The sequence below is a fragment of the Amblyomma maculatum genome, chromosome 1, assembly GCF_055883805.1.
Source record: "Amblyomma maculatum isolate TAMU_Amacu chromosome 1, ASM5588380v1, whole genome shotgun sequence".
Lineage (NCBI taxonomy): Eukaryota > Metazoa > Arthropoda > Arachnida > Ixodida > Ixodidae > Amblyomma > Amblyomma maculatum.
This window is the reverse complement of record NC_139344.1, coordinates 202,425,585-202,445,228: the sequence shown is the minus strand read 5'-3', so window position 1 is coordinate 202,445,228 and position 19,644 is coordinate 202,425,585. Positions and strand designations below refer to the sequence as shown.

The 19,644-nt window shown below is 44.8% G+C and overlaps 2 protein-coding genes across 2 annotated transcripts in view; both read right to left on the bottom strand.

Moving 5' to 3' along the window:
- Positions 1-6,737: 6,737 nt before the first annotated feature.
- On the bottom strand, positions 6,738-11,894 carry LOC146205367 (uncharacterized). Its single transcript, XM_084590024.1, has 3 exons — positions 11,161-11,894; positions 10,926-11,087; positions 6,738-10,624 (listed from the first exon to the last, which is right to left on the bottom strand). Exons 1-3 carry the CDS (start codon positions 11,704-11,706, stop codon positions 10,118-10,120), a joined length of 1,215 nt encoding a protein of 404 aa, XP_084446150.1. The 5' UTR covers positions 11,707-11,894; the 3' UTR covers positions 6,738-10,117.
- Positions 11,895-12,958: 1,064 nt separating this feature from the next.
- The window catches only part of LOC146205366 (uncharacterized), a 42,187-nt gene continuing 35,501 nt past the window's right edge, over positions 12,959-19,644 (bottom strand). Inside the window, exon 5 of the mRNA XM_084590023.1 lies at positions 12,959-18,421. Coding sequence (XP_084446149.1) covers positions 18,331-18,421 — 91 coding nt within the window. The 3' untranslated portion in view covers positions 12,959-18,330. The remainder of the gene's footprint in view (positions 18,422-19,644) is intronic.

The following is a 19,644-nucleotide window of genomic DNA, read 5'->3' as shown; positions in this document are numbered from 1 at the left end:
ATGACGTATTTCTCGGGAACGACGTCCATTGGTCCGTCTCGCTGTCTGAGGGTGAAGGATGGGTGTCTACCGCTCGCTGCGCGCTTTTCCCTCGCCACGGCCAGACTGAATCCAGCGGCGCGCGCTCCCTCGCCCGTTTTTTTTTTTCTTTTTTTTGCGCACGCGAAGTGCCACGCCCCACCTCCCGCCAAACGCGGAGGAGGAAGGGGAATTTGTCTTGCGGAGGCTAGACGACCGGGCAGGAGAGTGAAAAACCTTTTCGAGAGAACGAAAGGAGAGAAGCACGACAGAATCAGGTGATTGCGGTGGCTGTAACTGCGTTATTAGTTACTCTTTTCAAAAACATTTTGCGGCCTTGCGTTCTGGGGGCGAAGTCTCACAGTCACCGGGGAAGAAAATATTTTCGACCGGAGGGTGGACAGTGGGCCTTTAAGCCACAAGACACAGTCAGACAGGGTTTGGTCTGGTTTAACTCCTCCATGGCTGTATGCAAAACCTGGAGCACACCCCAGCCGGGCCTAGATGACACGAAGGTCTCGAAGGCATTTTAAAGGGGACGGCTCCAAGAGGCGACCCAGATGGGCAGCAATGGCGATGGAGGGAAAGGGTAGGCAGAGGACTTGAAGGCTGTGTGGCATGGTGTCAGGCAATGTTGTATATTTGTGGAGATCGGTACCGGTACGAATGAAGTTTGCCAGGTGTGTGAAGAAGCGAAGCAGCAGCAAAAGAAACAAAGCCGTTTGCTCCTCGCGTTGCACGTGTGAAAAAGCGGGAGGCGCCTGCTCCTCACGCTGTGCCCGAGGTCAAATTTGTCGCGACGATGACTTTAGCTCGACGGGGCTAGTAAAGCTCCTACATTAAAACTGCAATCCTTAACTTTGTATGAGGCAGAGTCCAGGTCCCTGCTCTTTGCACACCTGACTCGCCTGCTGCTCCCTTGCACTGTCATATTGCCCGCGCACTCAACGTAGCTGTTAGTCCCACATTCTTTAAACCTGGCTGTTGTGGCTTTTCACTAGGGATTTATGATGGAGCATGTCCACACCTTAAGCAGCTGCCGTAGGCCTCCAGTATACCCCTCCCCACACAAGTCCTTCAGCAATCGAGTCAACCTTTTGGCACAAATGAAAAATGCGCATTCTCTCGTCTCCTCTCTTTTTCTTACTATTACCCCCTTCTCCTTTACGTACGCCATCCTGTACTCCCCTTTCTCAAGAGAGATGTGAAGGTTGAAAAACATTGAAATTTTGAAAAAAAAAAAAAAACTTTTTTCAGCCTAGGAAAAGGTTTTAAAAATATGGTTGGGTTTTAAGCATGACATAGTGGCTCAGTGATCAAGACGCTCGGCTACTGGATTGGAGTATGCGGGGTTCGAACCTGACCGCGCTTCGATGGAGGCGAAACGCAGACATACGTGTGTATGTGTGCTGCGAGATGTCAATGCGTGTTGAAGATCCCCAGTGGGTTGACATTATTCGTAGCCCTCTACTATGATACCTCTTTATATATTCCTTCTTTCACTCCCATCTTTGTAATGCTCATACATGGACTAACACTGCATGGCACAGAAAGGCTTAGGCAGTGGGGTTCTAGTTTATTCTCATCAATGTGAACAGGCAATTTTACTACACGCATAACTTGATGCTCATAGAATTAACATACTGAATTCGTGTTGCGGCCCCTTAGAGGAACATACCGCAGCGCCATCGCTTCAATGGTTCATGCTATTGCATGTTTGTATGATTATTTACAGAAGTAGAGTATATTAGTAAAAACATTCGATTCAGTAGTGGAGGTACACTATTAATATCCGACTGGGTTCCAAAAAAGTACTATTCACATACCGTAACAACAAAAAACTGCAATTCGCATTAACCGTGGTTAAACGTAACAACTGGTAAGCTGGCTAGGTAAACTAGGTAAACTAGGGCATTAGTTATAAAGTGGTTAAGAAACAACCGATACGATTTTCCTTCCAATGTATCTCCAACCTGGTCCATTTTCGAACATCTAAAGACCGCTCACAAAATATAAAAAAAACAATAACAAACAAAGACGAGCAGCTGTGGTAGAGTCCCTAGAAGTATTTGCTAGTCTGCCGTCCGAGCGGGGTTCCCTATGGAACCGGTTGGCCGCTTCCCGGATGAAAGCGCAGGGGGCGCTGTACGCATTCGGAGCGTGGTCGCGTTGTGTACGTGGTGCTGTACGTGGCGGTTGTGCCGTACTGCGAATCTGCGCCGCGCTGATCCGTTGGTGCCGTGACAAGGCTCGTGCACCACGTGCACTTTTTTCGCTCGCGAGCCGGAATGCGCGCAAATTAGCTAGCATGTGTGCAAGTGTGCCTTTTTTATGGATATGTGATCGCGTCATGTCCAGAAAACGGGGTAAGCGTGATAGCACGTGTTTCTTGCCCGGGTGCAAGACCGGGTAGCGCTCGTGCAAGGTGAGATGTTCTCTCTTCAGGACACCGAAAGACGCAGGGAAGAGGCAAGAGTGGGAGCGCAACATCAAGCGCGGCTGCAAAGGCAATAACATTGTTTATTGTCACAGCTAGGGCATAAAGGAACATGCAAAACGAAAATTAAAAGGCGTAATAAATGAAAGAAAATAGACTGGCTGTGTTCTAACAAAATTCAAGAGAGAACGATGATAAGGCCCTTGCGTGCAAGCAATGTACGAAGATGGGTTGCTCGGTGAAAGGCCCACTGCCGTCAGGTGCCGATATTGTCGGCTTCAGTGGCGGGCAAACCCACAAGTGGTGAATATCTTCCTCATTATTTTGTGAGTTGCAGACAGGAAATCCTGGACGTTGATATAAATATCGGTATATATAAATATCGGATGATCCGGATCGGGGTTGCCTTCACATTACTGTAACACGAATAAGCTATAGTGTCGACGTTCGTGAGCGACACTTCAAATCCTGCTTTATTGAGCGAAGTTTTAAGACAGGTAAAGGTAATTGAGATTCCACGGGATGTTACGCAACTCACGAAGGATGCCATCTCAGCGCTGTTTCCTGACACTCCAAAATACTTGTTGAAGCCCCTGCCTCTCAAGAGAAAGGAGCGCAACTTGTACGAGCAAAAACAGTCAGCAGGGAGACCTGCAGAGAAAGAAAAAAAGTGCACTGATCCTGAAGCATCAGTGGAGCCAGTTGAAGAATACAGCGGTGGTGGATCGTGTGACGTGAGCCTGCTCCAGGAATGCAGAAAGCTGCATGCCACCGCCACTGGGGACAAATGTCGATCTTTCTGATGTTGAACAATGAACATTCGCATAGTGCCACTCAAGCGAGGACGAATCTCCGGAGGCAATTGCCATCGGCGAGTTCCGTTCCATCGCAGTGGTGAAGCTGCCATGAATGCTGCTGTGTGCATTCGAGGAAACAAAGTCAAGGAGATAGCTGTAAAGTCGACAGAAGAGGTAATTAATCTTATTCAGGACATTGCGAAACTCAGCTTGTGTCCTGGCAGCGGATTGAAGCCTATTACAAAAGACCTTTCCCACCTACAATGGGCGTTGCTTAATTTGCGACGAACTGTACCATTATTTCTGATGCAACATCCTGCAAATACTTGCGAAAGTTAACTCAGAACACCCTGTCAAGAAGAAGAAAAAATTAAGAAACAGACTTCTATGCCTCGAGCAGTTTGTCGTACGAAGGACAAGGTGGCAAAGCTGGTAAAAGCTCTCGGTGAAATGAAAAATGAAAATGAACACCTTCAAGGACAGAGTTTGTATTGTATTGTATTGGTATTGTAAGCCAGAGGACAGCTGGCTGTTAAAATATGTTTTAGAGGTTGCTAAACGCAAGTCAACAAAAGTGATGGCATACTCTGATGAGTGGCTACTAGGCTTCCTAAGTACCAAAGAATGCCTATCAGCAGTTTGCCTGAAGCGCGGTGCGATTTGAAGGGCTCGGGTTCCCATCTTGCGTGCTTTAATTGTGCATGCATCCGAAAGTTTCTAGTTCTACGTACGTGTTATAACTTAGCTAAACGTCCGAAGAAGTTAAGATGAAACTATAGCGTGAATGAAAACGCCGGCGACAGCGCTCTGTTGCTCGCACACATGGTTCTTGGAGCCTAGAATGTGCGTCTAGTATAGTTCTCCATGCAAGCGCAATTGTTTGCACAAAATCCTCAGAAGTCTTCATTACAATATGGCACGGCGATAGCTTCAGCAGGATAATAGGGTATAAAAAGCAGCTTCGTTTCTACATCGGCTCAGGGGCATGCGCGCAAAACTTCGCTCACAAAAAAAAAAAAAAAAAGTCGCATCCGTGGTTATGCCAACAACTCCGCTGCAAATTCAATATTACGACTAAACTGAAATCAAAGACTAAAGAGCGGCATCGCATGTACAAGGCACCTGACAATGAGCATGCAGCGAATGCATTTCGAAGCGCACGGGCGCGCGCGTCGTCTGCTCCGTCAGCAGTGGCGCACTCCGGTTCACCGCAGCGCCACCGCGGCAATCATTCAGCGGCAGCCCCCGCCGCGGCCGGCGGACGACAGACTAGCAATATTTCTAGGGACCCTAGCTGTGGCCATCACTGCAAATCAGGTTTTGAAAGAATGAAGCAAGCGCCGACCATGTCCAAATGAGCGGCCATCACTCAGACGGGCTGCACTATAGGTATCATCATAATGAGCCTGACTGTACCCACTGCAGGGCGAAGGCCTCTCTCATATTCCTCCAATTAGCCCGGTCCTGTGCTAGCTGCATCCACTTGACCCTTGCTAAGTTCTTAACCTCATCCGCCCACCTAACTTTCTGTTGCCCCCGGGTTTGCTTTCCTTCCCTTGGAATCCAATTTGTTACCGTAAGCGACCATCGGTTGTCCTCTCTTTGCACTACATGTCCTGCCCATGCCCATTTCTTCTTCTTGATTTCCACTAGATATGTCATTAACTCGAGTTATTTCTCTGATCCACTCTGCACGCTTCCTATCTCTTAATGTTACCCCTACCATTTTGCGCTCCATAGCTCTCTGCGTAGTCACCTTAAGTAGAACACTTTTCGTTAGCCTCCACGTTTCAGCCCCATAGGTGCTGCAACCGTTGTAGGCATACTACAGGGGGAGAATGTTTTTGCAAGTCGTCAATGCGCAATCACGCAACACATGGGTGACGTAGCCTACACGTCACGTACGCGTATCTCGCAGAGTCCTTTTTTTTTTCTTCCTTGCAAGAGGAAGAGATAATAAATGTTTCTCTCTCTCTCTTGTAAGAGGAAGCGCTCGCGGCAGTTTGTTTTGCCCACGCCATGGCTCCTCCTTCAACAGTCTTCTCCCCTCCCCCATGGCTCCAAGCAGTGCTGACATGACTATGGGCAGTAGAAAAACAGAATTCCCTCCCCCCCCCCTCCCCCGGGGAAGGAGTGAGCACAGATTCTGTGCGTTCGCAGTCTTTTGCTTTTGTTCTTTCTTCCGGTGGTCTGGCGGGGTTAGAGCTGGTATTCGAAGAGACGCAGGGACTTCGAGTCGCGAGTCTGCTTCTTCGCAGCGCGCTGCAGGGATTGCGAGTTTGCTTCCTCACTACAATGAAAACGTGCAAGAGTACTGGCCTTATGCGGGGCCGCAAATATATTAAGTACCTGCGCATGAGTTATTTGCACACACGCGCGCCCACAAACATGCAGTTTTGTAGTGGCAAAAAGCAAATAGCTTTAACTGCATGAGAGCATCTTGCGTGTAAACGATGTTTGGAATTAAGCTGTGAAATTATACAAGATGGTACTTATCTTATGGACAAACAATTTTACGTCACTACGTATATATATATATATAGTTGTTTCACATAATTGAGGCGTAAATTTTAAGGTGCAAAACGGCCGATTGAGCCAAGTACACGAGCACAGCAAATCTTCAGCCCCCTCTCCGCTGCCGCTCAGGCCAAACCAGCCTATACCTCATAGCTAGGAAAAACAAAAAAAACGTAGAAAGGAAGCAAGCGTGCACACTGCTTTGCCGAGGGCAGCTCCAAGCCGTCACTCGTTTGAAACTACGCTGTCTACTTTGGCTAGCCTGCCCACCCCTCCTTTCAACCTTTCCCCACTAATAGGAGGGGAAAAAAAAATACAGAAGAAAGCAAGCATGCTGTTGAGTGCGGACCACGGTGCAAGAATACTGAGGTGTTGACACTGCGCCCGCGGGAGCGTCCAGATAATGTTCAGCCGTGGCGGAGCGCGCCTTGCAGTTCGGCTGCAAGCCGACAGATGGCGCGGATGCCAGCGGGCCCAGTTGAGCGGTGCTGGCGCCTTGTGATTCCGGTGCCCAAGCTTGATTTTCGCTTTGCTGGCGTAGTTTGAATTCAAAACGCTAAGGAAATTCATTGCTTGAAATTAAAATCAGCAGTGTGCCCGTCTTAAAACTTTGTTGGAAATTATCTTTGTAAAGCAGTTAATGATACGAACACGGTCGAGCAGCACTTGAATCCCATTCAAGTTTCTCTTCCGCGCTCAATTCTTGTTTCCAACAATTTATATGCATAATAAATATAAATGGGGGTCCTCGTGTTCCCTTCCTTCCGCTCAAAATGGTAGAATATTATTGCACAGGAAATTTTTTGCTTCACGCTTATCGTTGCTTCTTCACTCTGTATGAAGACCGTTCAAACATCGTTTCGTTGAGTGGGACAATATTCAAGGCGCAGCGCACTAGTATAGAGCGGCTTATTACGACTTAAGTTGTGAAGAGGCTGCGTATTAGGTAAAAACTTTCTCATGCGGGAAATGTGTCACAGGGATGAAAGGGCGCGTCGGATGGACCCAACAACATGGACCCAACACGAAAACTTGAGAAAACGGCATTTTTATTCCGATGCAAATTATCATAGAACGGGCATAATTTTCAATAAGCTCGTTTCTACTGGAGGCTAAATGTATTTTGAAGGACTCAAGTGTGCAGGGCTCAGCGTTCAGCCAAGAACGCTTTCTTGATGAAAGAAAAAAAGCCGAAGTGGTGGCCTTGCGGTTTAGTGCATCGAAAAAAAAAAAACGAGAGCCTCCGCCTCGCATTCGGGAGGTACCAGGTTCGATCCCCGTTGCCACCGGGTACCCACCGGTTTTTCAATGGGTACAAGCTTGGCCCTGGGCTGGTGCTAGGCTCCTAGGTGTGAAATGCTTGGGAAAGGGGTTATAGGCCCAAATAGTTGCGCCGTTGTGACAGAGATCCGTTTCGCCATCGGTCAACAATAAGTCCGCCTTTCGCGGCAAACGCCCGTTATGTGGCCCTTTTTTATTCTTGAACCAACATTTTTTATTCATGGCCCCTTTTCCTAAGCATTTCACCCCAGAACAGCCGACAACCAGGCCGGGGGAAATCTTGTACCCATTGGAAACCGGTGGATACCCGGCGGCACCGGGGATCGAATCCGGTACCTCCCGAATGCGAGGCGGGTGCTCTCGTTTTTTTTTTTTTGTTATGAACTTACACCAACTCGCCCAATTTTCGGCACTACTTAAGTATGTTTTCAAAACGAACAATGGAGTGAAAAAATACAAGGGAAGCACCACTTCACAAGATTAAACTGTCAAGTATTCCCACAATTAAAAGAAACGAAATGAAAACTTACAGAACTTTATTACACACCATTTGCCCAGTGCAAACAAAAGATGCAGTCACTGGGCGAAATGTTAAAAATATACACAGTGTCACTGCGCAATAGCAGCAGTTTTTTATCTAATGTACCCAGGAAAAGTCGCAAGAACTGTACATAGGAGCATATAAATAAAAATTGCAGCTAAGAGGAGCAAAGCTTAGCCATTTTCTATTTTTCTTGAGCCTCCTTTTTCATGGTCATGTTAACATGCCTGCAATGCTGCCTCATCCGCATGCTAACATAACAGTGAAGCAACTGAGCCACTGTTTGTTCCTTGTGCGCATCACATGGAAAAGTAATGGTGTAGGTGTCAAGAACACCATCAATTGTGTCCCAGTACACGGTCTGGGTGTCTGCATATGCTGCAAACAAACGTTCAGTTTGCTTCAGTAAATTATAAAGGTGCATATTTGGAAGCGTAAGGCCTCCTCTGTTCTTTGCATTTGTCAGTGCTGCCTCAGGAGTAATGCTCGTTTCTGAACTGAACGCTGATTTGCATGTCGGACAGTTGGTGATCTTTTTCATTTTTCTGCTTATGAATCCTGCTAAATAAAAGAAAATGCAGTCTTCAACTTCAGTTTCTGCTGCCCCTTTCGTTTGCCTGATGATGTCATCACATTCCCAGTTGTCTACGCAGATACGGCTCTCTAGTTTCTACTTCACATCATCTACAATGTCGGCTGATGACGCTTTGGCATTGTTTGTGCTTATCAGAGCCCTGAAATCGGATACATCTAGTAGTGGCTTTTCTCCTTCATCTACTCTGCAGTTGCCAAATTTAGGAGGCTTTAGAAGGGTGTAAATAGACAATGCCTGATACAGCTGCAAAAAAAGTAGGCATTGAGGGATGGTCATTTTGTCTTCCAGCCAGTCTTATCTTTCCAAAGAAGCGTTCAATTGGATCTTGGTTCATCTTGCTTGTTAAAACATATTTAAAATTCAAATCCTGCAAGAGAACATTGCAAAGGTCTCTTGTGGATTTTAGTGTTACTCGAAGGCCCTCGGATGTGCTCTTAGTGAGAAACATGTCTTTTGTTATCAAGCCACACTCAAGTTCCTTTTCCCAGCTGTCAAGCCATTGAATGCCGCGGCTGATAACTCCAAGGTCTGAATTCTGCCTTGTAATGCCTTCAGCCGGAAAACGTCAGTTTAGTGCATTGAAAAGATCATCCCAAAATAAAGTAAATTCCTCAGTTGCTTCGCTGTCACTCAGGCGGCGGACACCTTGTTCTCTGTAGAATTTAATGCCCGATGCCATGGAGCGGCTGAACACTTGCACTGCCAATTTCACGAGCATTTTTTCACATGTAGTTGGATATATGTGACTGTGTGTTATTTTTGGACACACTCGTAAGCCTCCAGCTTTGTCCTGATCTTCCTTATAAACTGCACTATAATCTTCCCATCTAATCCATTTGCCTTCCTTCTTCAGGTACCTCTGCTGCTTGAGGCGGTTCCTAACACTTAAATCAGTGTGGCGCATCCGAAAAGGCGAACACCTTTCTTGTAGGGTCACTTGGATGGGTGAACGAGTTGCAGCAGTCTTGAAGACTTCCGCTTATACCTAGTGTGCTCCACATACTTCTATTCGTTGATGCCCCATCACAAACAAATCCATGAAGTTTGGCACCAGCTTCTTCCATAAGCACAAGTGCTTGAAGTAGCAACTGTGCAAGAACGGTGCCTTTTGTTGCACCTTTGGCAGCAAAGACTCCAATTGGTTGGGCATAGCTGTCACCAAAAGGGCAAAACATGAAAACCAGAGCATGGTCAGCAAGCTCGCCTGAGTCTTTTGTCTCTGAAGTTAATCCTACATATGTCATTGTACTTGAATTGACGCGTTTGATTTTGCAGACTTGCATTTCGTCAAACATTATTATACCATGTTGTTGAAAACTGTCTTTCTTCGCCGACTTCTTCTTTAGAGCAGCAAAGAACTTGCTGTCAAATCCAGACTTGAAGCCGACCGTCGCCATGTAACGACGTATTGTTCTGACCGATGGCAATGCTACAATTTCGTTTTCCATTAGAAATTTGTACCCTGCAGGTGATCGAATATGCAGGAGCAGACAAAGCAGTATGCAGCTGTCAGAATACCTCCGGCCCTTTTTTGAGTGAACCTTTTCGGCTGCCACACACTCTTTGAAAACGAGCTTCTGAGCCTAGGGAAGGTTTGCCTCCTTAAGCAGACGTTCAGTGGTTTCCTCATTGAGATTCTTTAGCTTTCTTTGGCACTTAGCAAGTTCTGCTTCAGTTTTCTTTTTCCCGTTGAGAAGCCTTATCTTAGATTTATAACAGGCAATTCTCGCTTTGCGTATCGTCTCAACTCTGGCTTTTTTTGATGGACTTGCTAGGAGCCGAACACGCCTTACTTGGGCTTTTTTCTTTTGCCTGGCATGATGGATACGCAGCACATCTTTCAATCGTTCACAAGCCCAGTAAGCAGTGTACATTTGTTGTGCCGCCACATTCCACAGATGTCTACATATGCACACTCTGGATGGATGTTATTAAATTTTTCTTTGGAGGGGGCCACCAGGGCACACATGCAGGTCATGAAAATATTGAAGACCACTTTCTACTGTACTTATAGAATGCAGACTTCTGTCACTGCTCACACTCTCGATAGTTACAGAGCGGCCATGAACAAATGTCCTCACTGAAATAGAGCAGTCAGTGGAAGGTGTTACCTGCAGTGTTTTGAGGAGATAAGCTGGGTGGTTACAGTCTAGAGTGTTTGGCAAAGCCACTTCAGAAAAAATCACAGCATGCAGTCCAAAGTTCTCGACTACTTGCACTGCCCATGCTTTGCTGGGGAGTTGAATACTTGATGCGTGTTCAGAAAGCAGTGAAAATGACAGTGCCTCTTCTCTGCCCAGGGTAGACGAAGGTGTGACAATGTGCTGTTCCTTGTCTTTGCTGTGTTCTGCGTTTCCTTTTGGCTCAGCAGGAATCCTGTTAACGCTGCTGACTTGACAGGAACTGGCTGCTATGTCGTCGCCTGCTGGGCAGCCAATCTAGATGACAAAAGTGCGCAGGAAGGTTAATCTAATGATGATATATTAAACAAAGCTAGAATATCGGAATAAGCGAGCAATTTGCGGCAACAATCCGAGCTACATAGCCCCGACAACTGCACCGGAAAAAAAAATTTCACTTGCCACACCGATAATGCAGATTGCTGATAGAGCTCATTTCACAATGATGCAGGTAATTCATATAGTGAGATATGACAGGATGCCAATAAAAATAACACTGAGTACAGTTTTCTGTCAACCGGAAAAGGACGGAGTCATCGCAGAGCCAAAGCTAGTTTACCTGGCATTCTTCTCTCTCCTGAGCGAAGGAAAGTGTAATGTGGTGCAGCAAATTCATGTTCCCTTCTTTCAGGTACGCTTCTGGATTCATAGAACCGTAATCATCAGACGAAGTAGCAGCGACGGTGCCGTCTGCAGTGTAGTCCTGAATCGTGCTGTCAATCTGCATGAAACAAAATTGTGTATAAAATGTTTGCAGCTAAAAAAAACGAGCGCACATAAAGCGAGTAGCTTACCTGCATTTCACTTGGTCGAGCATCACTAGATGATGTATTTGTAGAAGCCAGACATGGCATCAGAGTGGCAGAGTCAGAGCCAAGATGCTGTCGCTTAACCTCTGGCTCTAAGGCAGTTTCAAGTTCTGCAGGCATCGCAGCAGGCAAGGAAGCTTGGAGAGGCTGCATCGCACCGTTGTCGTCGACATTCGGCCGACGTCTCTTGGGTGCTTGCGCCTGAGGTTCCCTCTTCCGAGGTGGCTTCCTAGGTTTCTCTGGCCGCGTGAGGTATTTGGGACAGTTCGGAAATAAAGTAGGCACAGCATCTTTGGAAAGCACACGCGTCGAGCAGCACTCCTCCATGGAGCTCCGCGTAATATGCCCGGGATATCGCGTCCTCTGCAAAATGCTTAGCACAGACGTGGGCAACATCCGGTCTGCCCTAGGAATTGCACGGCGCCACTTCTCCAAACGAACATTGTCGGACGGAGCTTTGAACAACGCCACACGCTCCGCACAAATCCGGTAGCCCGAATTACAGTTTGGCACGAAGCACTTTCTTCCCATTGCGCATCACTTTGCGCAACACTAACCGTTGTGGGCTACTCTGCTGACGGTAGGCAAACAGACGGTGTTTAAGCAAAATAAAAGAACACGTTTAAAACAGCACGGAAGTGCAGCCGCACACCGAAATATGCAAAACCCCGTGCGAAGTGCCGCGCCGCCGCGCCACGCCGGGCTAGCGTGGGCCCGCGTTTCGCAGCGCCCTCTAAGTTAGCGACCGGTTGCCATGGCCACGCCCCCGAACATTTTCAGACCGCGAGCGGGCCGCGCTTTTGCTCGCGGCGGGAGGAGAGTGTCAACACCTTAGTATATTATTCTTACACCGTGGTGCGGATGGCTAGATGCTCTCCCTCCTCCAGCTTGAAGCCGCGCTTCGACGGCCAAGCACTTTTCTAATTACCCCAGTAGAATAATAAAAAAAAAAAAAACAGAAGTGACGTAGCTCTACGTCACTTTTGTGTCACCTGATTGCGCATTCAGGACCTGCAAAAATATCCTCCCTACGACAGGTGAAAACCTACGTCTGAATTGGCTGTTTGTAGCCTGCCCATTACTGGCTGCACAGATGCACACTTTCCATATTCCGGCAAAATGTGACGACGCACTCACAAGACTACAGCAGCATCGGATAGTCACTTCATGCTGGTAAGCGCACATGCTTCATTCACTGAAAATGCATTTGGTATTGCTGCAATACATTAGCACTGAAGTGAAGTAATGATTTTGATTTCTTATTTAAAGTGCTTTTTTTTAATACTGGGGAGAACAACCACGTAAGATAGTTATGTCGCTGAAAAAAAAAAAACTGAATTTGTTTCCTTAACCCTTCTACTACTTTAAATTTCACTAAATAAAATTTTTGTATAATTACCTAGCTAATTTCAGTAAGCATTTAAACATACTCCTAGGAGCACTATACAGTAGGAAATAATATTTCACAGTTTCACCTAGCTGTGGTGCACCGCTCTTCATGAACTGTTCGTTTAAGTTACACTTCTGCTGGGGAACCTCTTTCTACATAATGCATGCTAGTCAGACTGCAGTTTCCTAAAGAAACCAGCACAATTAGTGCAGCTGTCGCAGCCCTGCCAGTCAGCTATGCCGGCTGTGCCGGATCACCTAGCTATTACCCGCTGCTTAAAAATAAAGCAACAATGACAGAAAGCTTGGCAGAATATATACCGTGGATTTTCATAAATGACTTCTGCCTTCAAGCTGGCATCATGCTAACAATATGGGAGGCCGACACATTGGCTAGTATCACAATGCATGAAATTTATTCGTATAAGACAATATAGTACCCAAATTGCAATGCAACATGTGGAAAAAGCATCAAAAGATGACAAGTTAGGCAGTAATACAATGAAAGAAATTTTATGGTTGAGTTAGCAGGATAAATTGCTCCAGTGACGTAACCTGAGACAAAGCTAAGAACAAGCCAGCTAGAGTGACATTTATGAACTTTTTTATTTGTTTGCTGGCAATCAGTTTCAGCATTTTCATCACTGCCATCAATTGTTTACCAGCATCACTCTTTCTCATTTGCACAGTTTGTCATTCCGTAACATAACATAGTAACAAAGCATTACAGCATACCACACTAATGCCTACTCCAGTGCTTAGAAAGGCATTGTATGGTTAATAGCAGTGAATTGCAAAAACTATAGCAGAAATAGTTATAAACAGCGCAAAAAGTCAAACGACAGGTGGAAAATGCCACAAGGTCTCCCGCTTTCATCAGTTACACCTTCCGTTTATTTACGATTAAAAATATTGTCACAAAATTTTGCCCATTGCAATTCATTAGTCAAGAAAAAATGATTTCATCCCGATGATTTGCAGACCACATACAGTATTCACCTTCCTTCTATGCAATGGTTACTGAAAAATATGAGATGCGAAAGGGAAGCAGATGGCCAGACAAAAGTGTTCAGAGATCTTTGTACTTCTTTATCCAACAGTTTATTCCAAATACGATTGTGTGGCTTTTTCCGACAGATGAGAAAACTCAAAAGGAACCTATATAAGTCACATTTCTAGATGCAGTGCGAAGGACACAATCATGTCAAAGTTTCTACAGTACAATCCTCAGGAATGACACCAAGACCTATGAAGATCAAGCTAGCAGAGGTGGCAGCATTAAGCTACTTGGCTTGTTTACAAAAACCGCGTCCAGAATACCCGTTTTCATGAAGAACACTCACTTTACTGTAATTGCTCTACTAGTATTGCTTCATGACAAATTAAGAAGGCAAGAATTAGAAATGCAATAAAAGGTAAAGCTAGCCGTACTGTTAATGAAATGAAGAATGTAACAATGATGCCGTTACTAGCTTGACCGATACAAAATCACAGTGGAGCTAACCACTTCACCTAACCTTACTGACAAAAACTAGTAGACAGCGGGCTATACTTTAGACAATTTGTATCAATGATCCTGTTACTTTAAAATTCCCCAACATTGCAGTAGTTTTTCAGTTACACTGGCACCTTTGGCCAAAATTTTATGGTCATGTAAGAAACTGTTTTCACCTTTGATGTACCACTTTGTTTCTAACAAGTATAATTTCTCACCCACCAAAACAATTTGTCATGACTATTTGTTTGATCTGGGAATGAAGTGACTTTTTTTAACATTCTGTGTTGGAAGATGACCTATGATTTTGACATACTTTTTCTCGGCAACATAAACCACCAACCAGTTCTTGTTCTTATAGTTCTTGTATAATAGCTGAACAGAGTTGATTTTAAAAAGCATTTCCAAAGACTGCCCGCATAAACTTTCACAGCGCCATACCACCATCACACACAACGTGTGTGATGGTGGTATGGCACTGGTATGGTGGTATGGCACCCGCCAGCTCCTAATTAGAGCTGCGGGTGTATAACCAAGAAGGCTGACTGCTTCGCAATAAGCAAGGCCAGCAATATGCTTTGGTGCTCCACATGAAAACTAGCGCTCCCTTAATGGTCACCTTACCACAGTCCTAGGAATTAGATACTTATCTCTCACTCACCAAAGAAAATCATAATTCACATGCTGACGTCTGTTACATTATTATATACCTTCAGGTGTAGTAAGACTGAATTTACTTACTATTCCTTCAAAGAGAGGACAGGAAATATCACATGACTTTACGTATCCCTTACTACTGGCCCGGCTCTCCATGACATGCTGCCCTCCATAGGTTGTTGAATTAAATGCACATCTCTTGGCTTCATTTTTTAGAGGTGCAAGGTATCGCAAAAGCACGACACACTCTAAACACACAATGTCTCGCCCTCCTCACTTTGCATTCTTGATACACTGGCCTACAAACAGTGAAAAATTGCTTCAGTTTCTTTTTTTGTGCAAACACACTCGCATAACCGATAACAGGTAAAATGAAAACTGTCTTGCTAAAAGAAAGTAACTTGCACCCGCACGCTAAAGCACTGCACAGGCCCGACGTTCCGGGCCGGGCCCAGGCCCTTTCGAAGCTCGAGCCGAGTCTGGGTCTATGGCTCCAAGCCAGCCCCAGGCTCGGCAAAGCTGCACAGATGCCTAGAAAATGTACTGCTTAACCAGTACATAAGAATAAAGCAAGACGAGAGAAAAACCTTACAAAAAAAATTGGAGGACACTTAAGCTTCGCCTTTAAGAATGGAACGCGATAGCATTATCGCGCCCCGTTCGCACCGTCTACTCATTTCCTTGTGTGTTTTGCTATACTCATTTTTATTTATTAATCCTTCCGGGACGTAGAAGCGCTGCCAGCCACCTTGCCGAAACGCACGGGCCTCAAGTTGCAGTCGTAGTTCGTCGGCAACAAAGTTGCCAATCCGAGCCGGCACGATGAAGATCTCGGAGGCCATGCCCTGTCTATCTTATTCCGTGCGCTACACGCATGATGGCGCTACGTGCACGCCAAGCGAAGAGGAAGTACAGCGGAAAAGTAATTTGCCACTTGCTCGTGTTCTGTAATTTACATGTTCATAATTATTATTATACGCCACAATACACTTCTCTAAGGGACATTTCTGAGATAACACCGCAATCAATAGACGCGCCTTTGTTCATTTCAAACCATCTAGCTGGCGTAGCGGAGTGGTTAGCGTGCTCGTCTTGCACCCCGGAGGCCCACGCTTGATTCCTCAGGTCAGCGATTTTTCCTACTCGTTTTCATTTATTAATGCTTCTGGGATTTTTCGCTCACGGCCAACGCCGGACGACGTGGGACGGCGGCCGCCGCCGACGACACCGACTTTTCTGCGACACGGGGCCCTTAATGCTATCGCATTAATATTTTTCTCAGTAAAGAAGGGCACATTTATATAGTACCCGCTAAAGCAAAGGTTTGGTCAAGAAATTTTTTAGAAGACATTTTATTTAAAGTTACCGTCCACATTGTACGTTTAAAAGCTATGGATTACAGGCATTTTAAATACGGCTCCTTATTAGAAATTAGCTATTGGGTCAAGTTCTTTGCTTAAAACATGCAGATTCCAAAAGCAATACACACTTATCCAATGCAGTTTCTCATATAATAGGATATTTTCGGGGGGGGGGGGTGGTGACGGCAGACAATCAAAGACTGCCTTTGAACAGACAGCTGCCTGCCAAGCAATCGATTGAAGGTCCTCTAGCGGCTCTTATGAGGCTTCAAAAATGTTCATTCGTTAGTGGTAGCACAAAGCTAAAAACATGCAGAACAATTTCTGTTAGATCTAATAGAGTGCACTCACTGACAGCCGAGAAATTTTAAGCTAATGGTGTTGTGTACTTTAGTAGGCACGGCTCGTGCAAATGAGCCCGTGTCACGCGTTACAGCGCTCCATAAGACCTGCAATGCAGTACAGCACGCTGCTCGGTTTTTCACTTCTTAACTTTTTCGTTTGTGTCATTGAACGCCATCAGGCGTGCATGTCCAAAGTTACTTGGACAAACCAGTGAGTGGCACTGATTAAACTCTGTCTACAAATGAGCTTTCTCTCATTTGATGTCAACAAAAGTACTAGCAGTGGTTTATTCATAAACCACTGGACCGCATTTAGCGCTTCATTTTCAAAAGAAGCCGTACACAGCCAGCCCCAGCCCAGCCTGGACTCGCCACTTCAAGCCTGGGCCCAGGCCAGGCCCACAACATCAAGCCCGAGCCCAACCCAGGCCCGGTAAAAACAGCCCTTTTCAGTCCGACCCGAGCCCGTGCAGTGCTCTAACGCACGCGCACGCACATATGCACAAAAAGCATTCTGCTGTTTTCAAGAGTAAAGACTGTAGAAGCTTGCTTTGCATACCAACCTCAACAAGCGATTATTCCTACATTCAAAGCAGTTACTTATACATATTTTTGCTCTAAAGCTGAAATGATCCAAAAGTCTGCTCAAAATAAACAAAGATACTTTTTATCAGTAGTTCATTTCTGACCCTGGTGGCATAACTATGGCAAAAACCACTGGTGCCTTGATTCACAATTAAAGCAATGAAAGCTTCGCATTTTGCAGATTTGCAGTTAACATGCATTTTTAAGCAACTGCTATGTCTATGTACACCTGTTGGGATTGGGCTGTCTGAACAAACAACAAAGCAATGAAAAAAATGAGATGCTTAGATTGAGGAATGTAAAATGTTCCATAAAAATAGATAACCTATAAAAGCATATACCATGTGCCTTGAATGCATTTCTAGTGCTACAGTTCCACATCATGCAACAGTATTCAGTAGACATCTAAAAGCATATGAATACACTGTCCACCAGCATTTCTGCACAATTCTGCACCATACGCTTTTCGTTTGACTCCACTAGTTTAAACCGTTATAACTATACCAGTGATCTGAACGGAAAACAGTAACCATGCAAGCTAACAAAGGTGTATATATACTACTTCACTGTAAATGCATACAAAATCTATATATAAAAATAAAACTTTCCTTCTACATGCAAATATAAAGCAAGTAAAGTTTTTACACATTCAGAATGCTGAAAGTTGCAGTGGCTAGGCTGAGCGCTTGTGTAGATCATTATTTTGGTGGGTAAAACAACAAAGTATTTTGGTCACTCTCACATGAACTAAAAGCAAACAAGTGCGACTTTAGCAGTGTTGTTCTTCCTCATCACTGCTGAAAATGCAATCTCAAAAGCATTGTGTCTGCCAACTGTCATAGATAAAAGTAAATAAATTGTCCTAGATATATACACAAGGTTGCTGGAGCAATACTAGAGCCCCTAATCCACTCTGCTCAGCCCCACAATCTATAACAGCTGCTACTGCAGATGAATTCATGAAGCCAGACAGACGTAGCAACAGCAAAATCCATGCAGCATGCTGTATTGTCAAATGCTATGTGGGCCTAGCGTATTACATCAATGAAAGCAAAAAAAAAAAACAACCAACAATACAGGATCACAAAAGTGACTGTGTTCATAAAGAAGAAACATGCCTGTTTGAACACATACACATAAACAGTGAGATTTACATATAGTACACATTACTACAACTAACCTCCTGCACAGTGTACCTGAATTTGCTTTCTCACAAGTTCATGCAAGGTCAGCGGCAGTAGACACAGTGTCAGTGTCCCATCACATTAACCAAAATGGATTTTTACCAACTCTTTCTCAAAATGACAACACAGCGTAGGTGTGGTCATGATGGAAAACCGTAGACGCTGTCTGAATCAGATTCCTCCTTTGGAGTCAGGCTCAACTTTGGCTTCACCGATTCGGAGCTGCTTGAGCTGCAAAAAGATGGATAAAAATAACTATGCACGTGGGCCTGTGAGCTCCCAGCAAGGAATGCCTACCAAAGAAAGCACAAGAGAAGGCATTAGAGCACGGAGGTAACGTCTGAATACCTGTTTTATGGCATGACAATACGCAACAATCTAGGTATTACGTTTCTCAATAATTAATCTCCTAATCAGCTGTAAAGCTTTCTTTTTTTTTTTTTTCAGGATACAATCAAAAGATACAGCTACATAAAATTTGTGATAGTGACCAGAAAGCATGCAACACGATGAACTTCACGCTTTATCAGCATTTTAAAAGATTATAAAAAAAAATATTTACCTGTCGTACCCTCACCATACTTCTTTCCAGCAAAGAAATCAAGCCCCTCAGCATGACAACATATGAGCTTTTATAATGTGAGGGTCATTATCAGCCAAAGAGTGCAAAGAAATAAATCAGGTGATGTCAGAACATTAAAATCTGTCTAAGGCCGCTATGAAACATAAGCACAAACCCAGCTATTTCAATTAAGAAGAGGTATAGAACATATAAGCCTAAACAAGAGCATGCCCCATATTTTTCAAACTTTTCAATGTAACTTCAAGATGGATGCTTGCAGCATTTTACCGACTACATTTTTCTCGCCTTTGATTATATTGCAACTAATGGGTTTCTAACTTTCTATACGCTCAAGTTGAGACAGCTGCTTTATGAGGTGTGGCATAGTAGAAGGATTCAAGTGAACAGCGACAATCTGAGTATATGATTTCTGTCCAAACGTTATGTATAGATGCTCTATTTATCTTTTTCTTGTCATCTGCAGAATTGTAACATATCTTTCTTCTGTATCATCATATCAGCTGGACTATACCCAGTGCAGGGCAAATGCCTCACCCATACTCCTCCAATTAACTCGGTCCTTGACCCCTGCGAAACAGTTAACCTCATCCACCCACCTAACTTTCTGCCACCCCCTGCGGCAGAAAAATATCGGGCGAAAATCGCAATTTCTGTATCAACTAAATGGAAGCAGGGGCCTCGCCAGGTAATATTCACTTTTAGTCCCTGTCTCCAAAAGGAATTCCAGTAATAAAATGATTTTGATTTGATTTGAAGGTGCAGGGGCATCTTGTCATGCATAACCAAATGCCATAGCTGCAGAGTGAGCCCAACAAGCCACTCTCAGATTACAGAGATACCAAATGCTCTGATAAAAGACACTATTACTTCA

Coding starts and splice junctions, on each gene's coding strand:
- LOC146205367 (XM_084590024.1), bottom strand. CDS start 11,706: ATGGGAAGAAAGTGCTTCGTGCCAAACTGTAATTCGGGCTACCGGATT. Junction 11,088..11,160: donor CTCGACCAAGTGAAATGCAG/GTAAGCTACTCG, acceptor TGTTTCATGCAG/ATTGACAGCACGATTCAGGA. Junction 10,625..10,925: donor AGGAGAGAGAAGAATGCCAG/GTAAACTAGCTT, acceptor TTTGTCATCTAG/ATTGGCTGCCCAGCAGGCGA.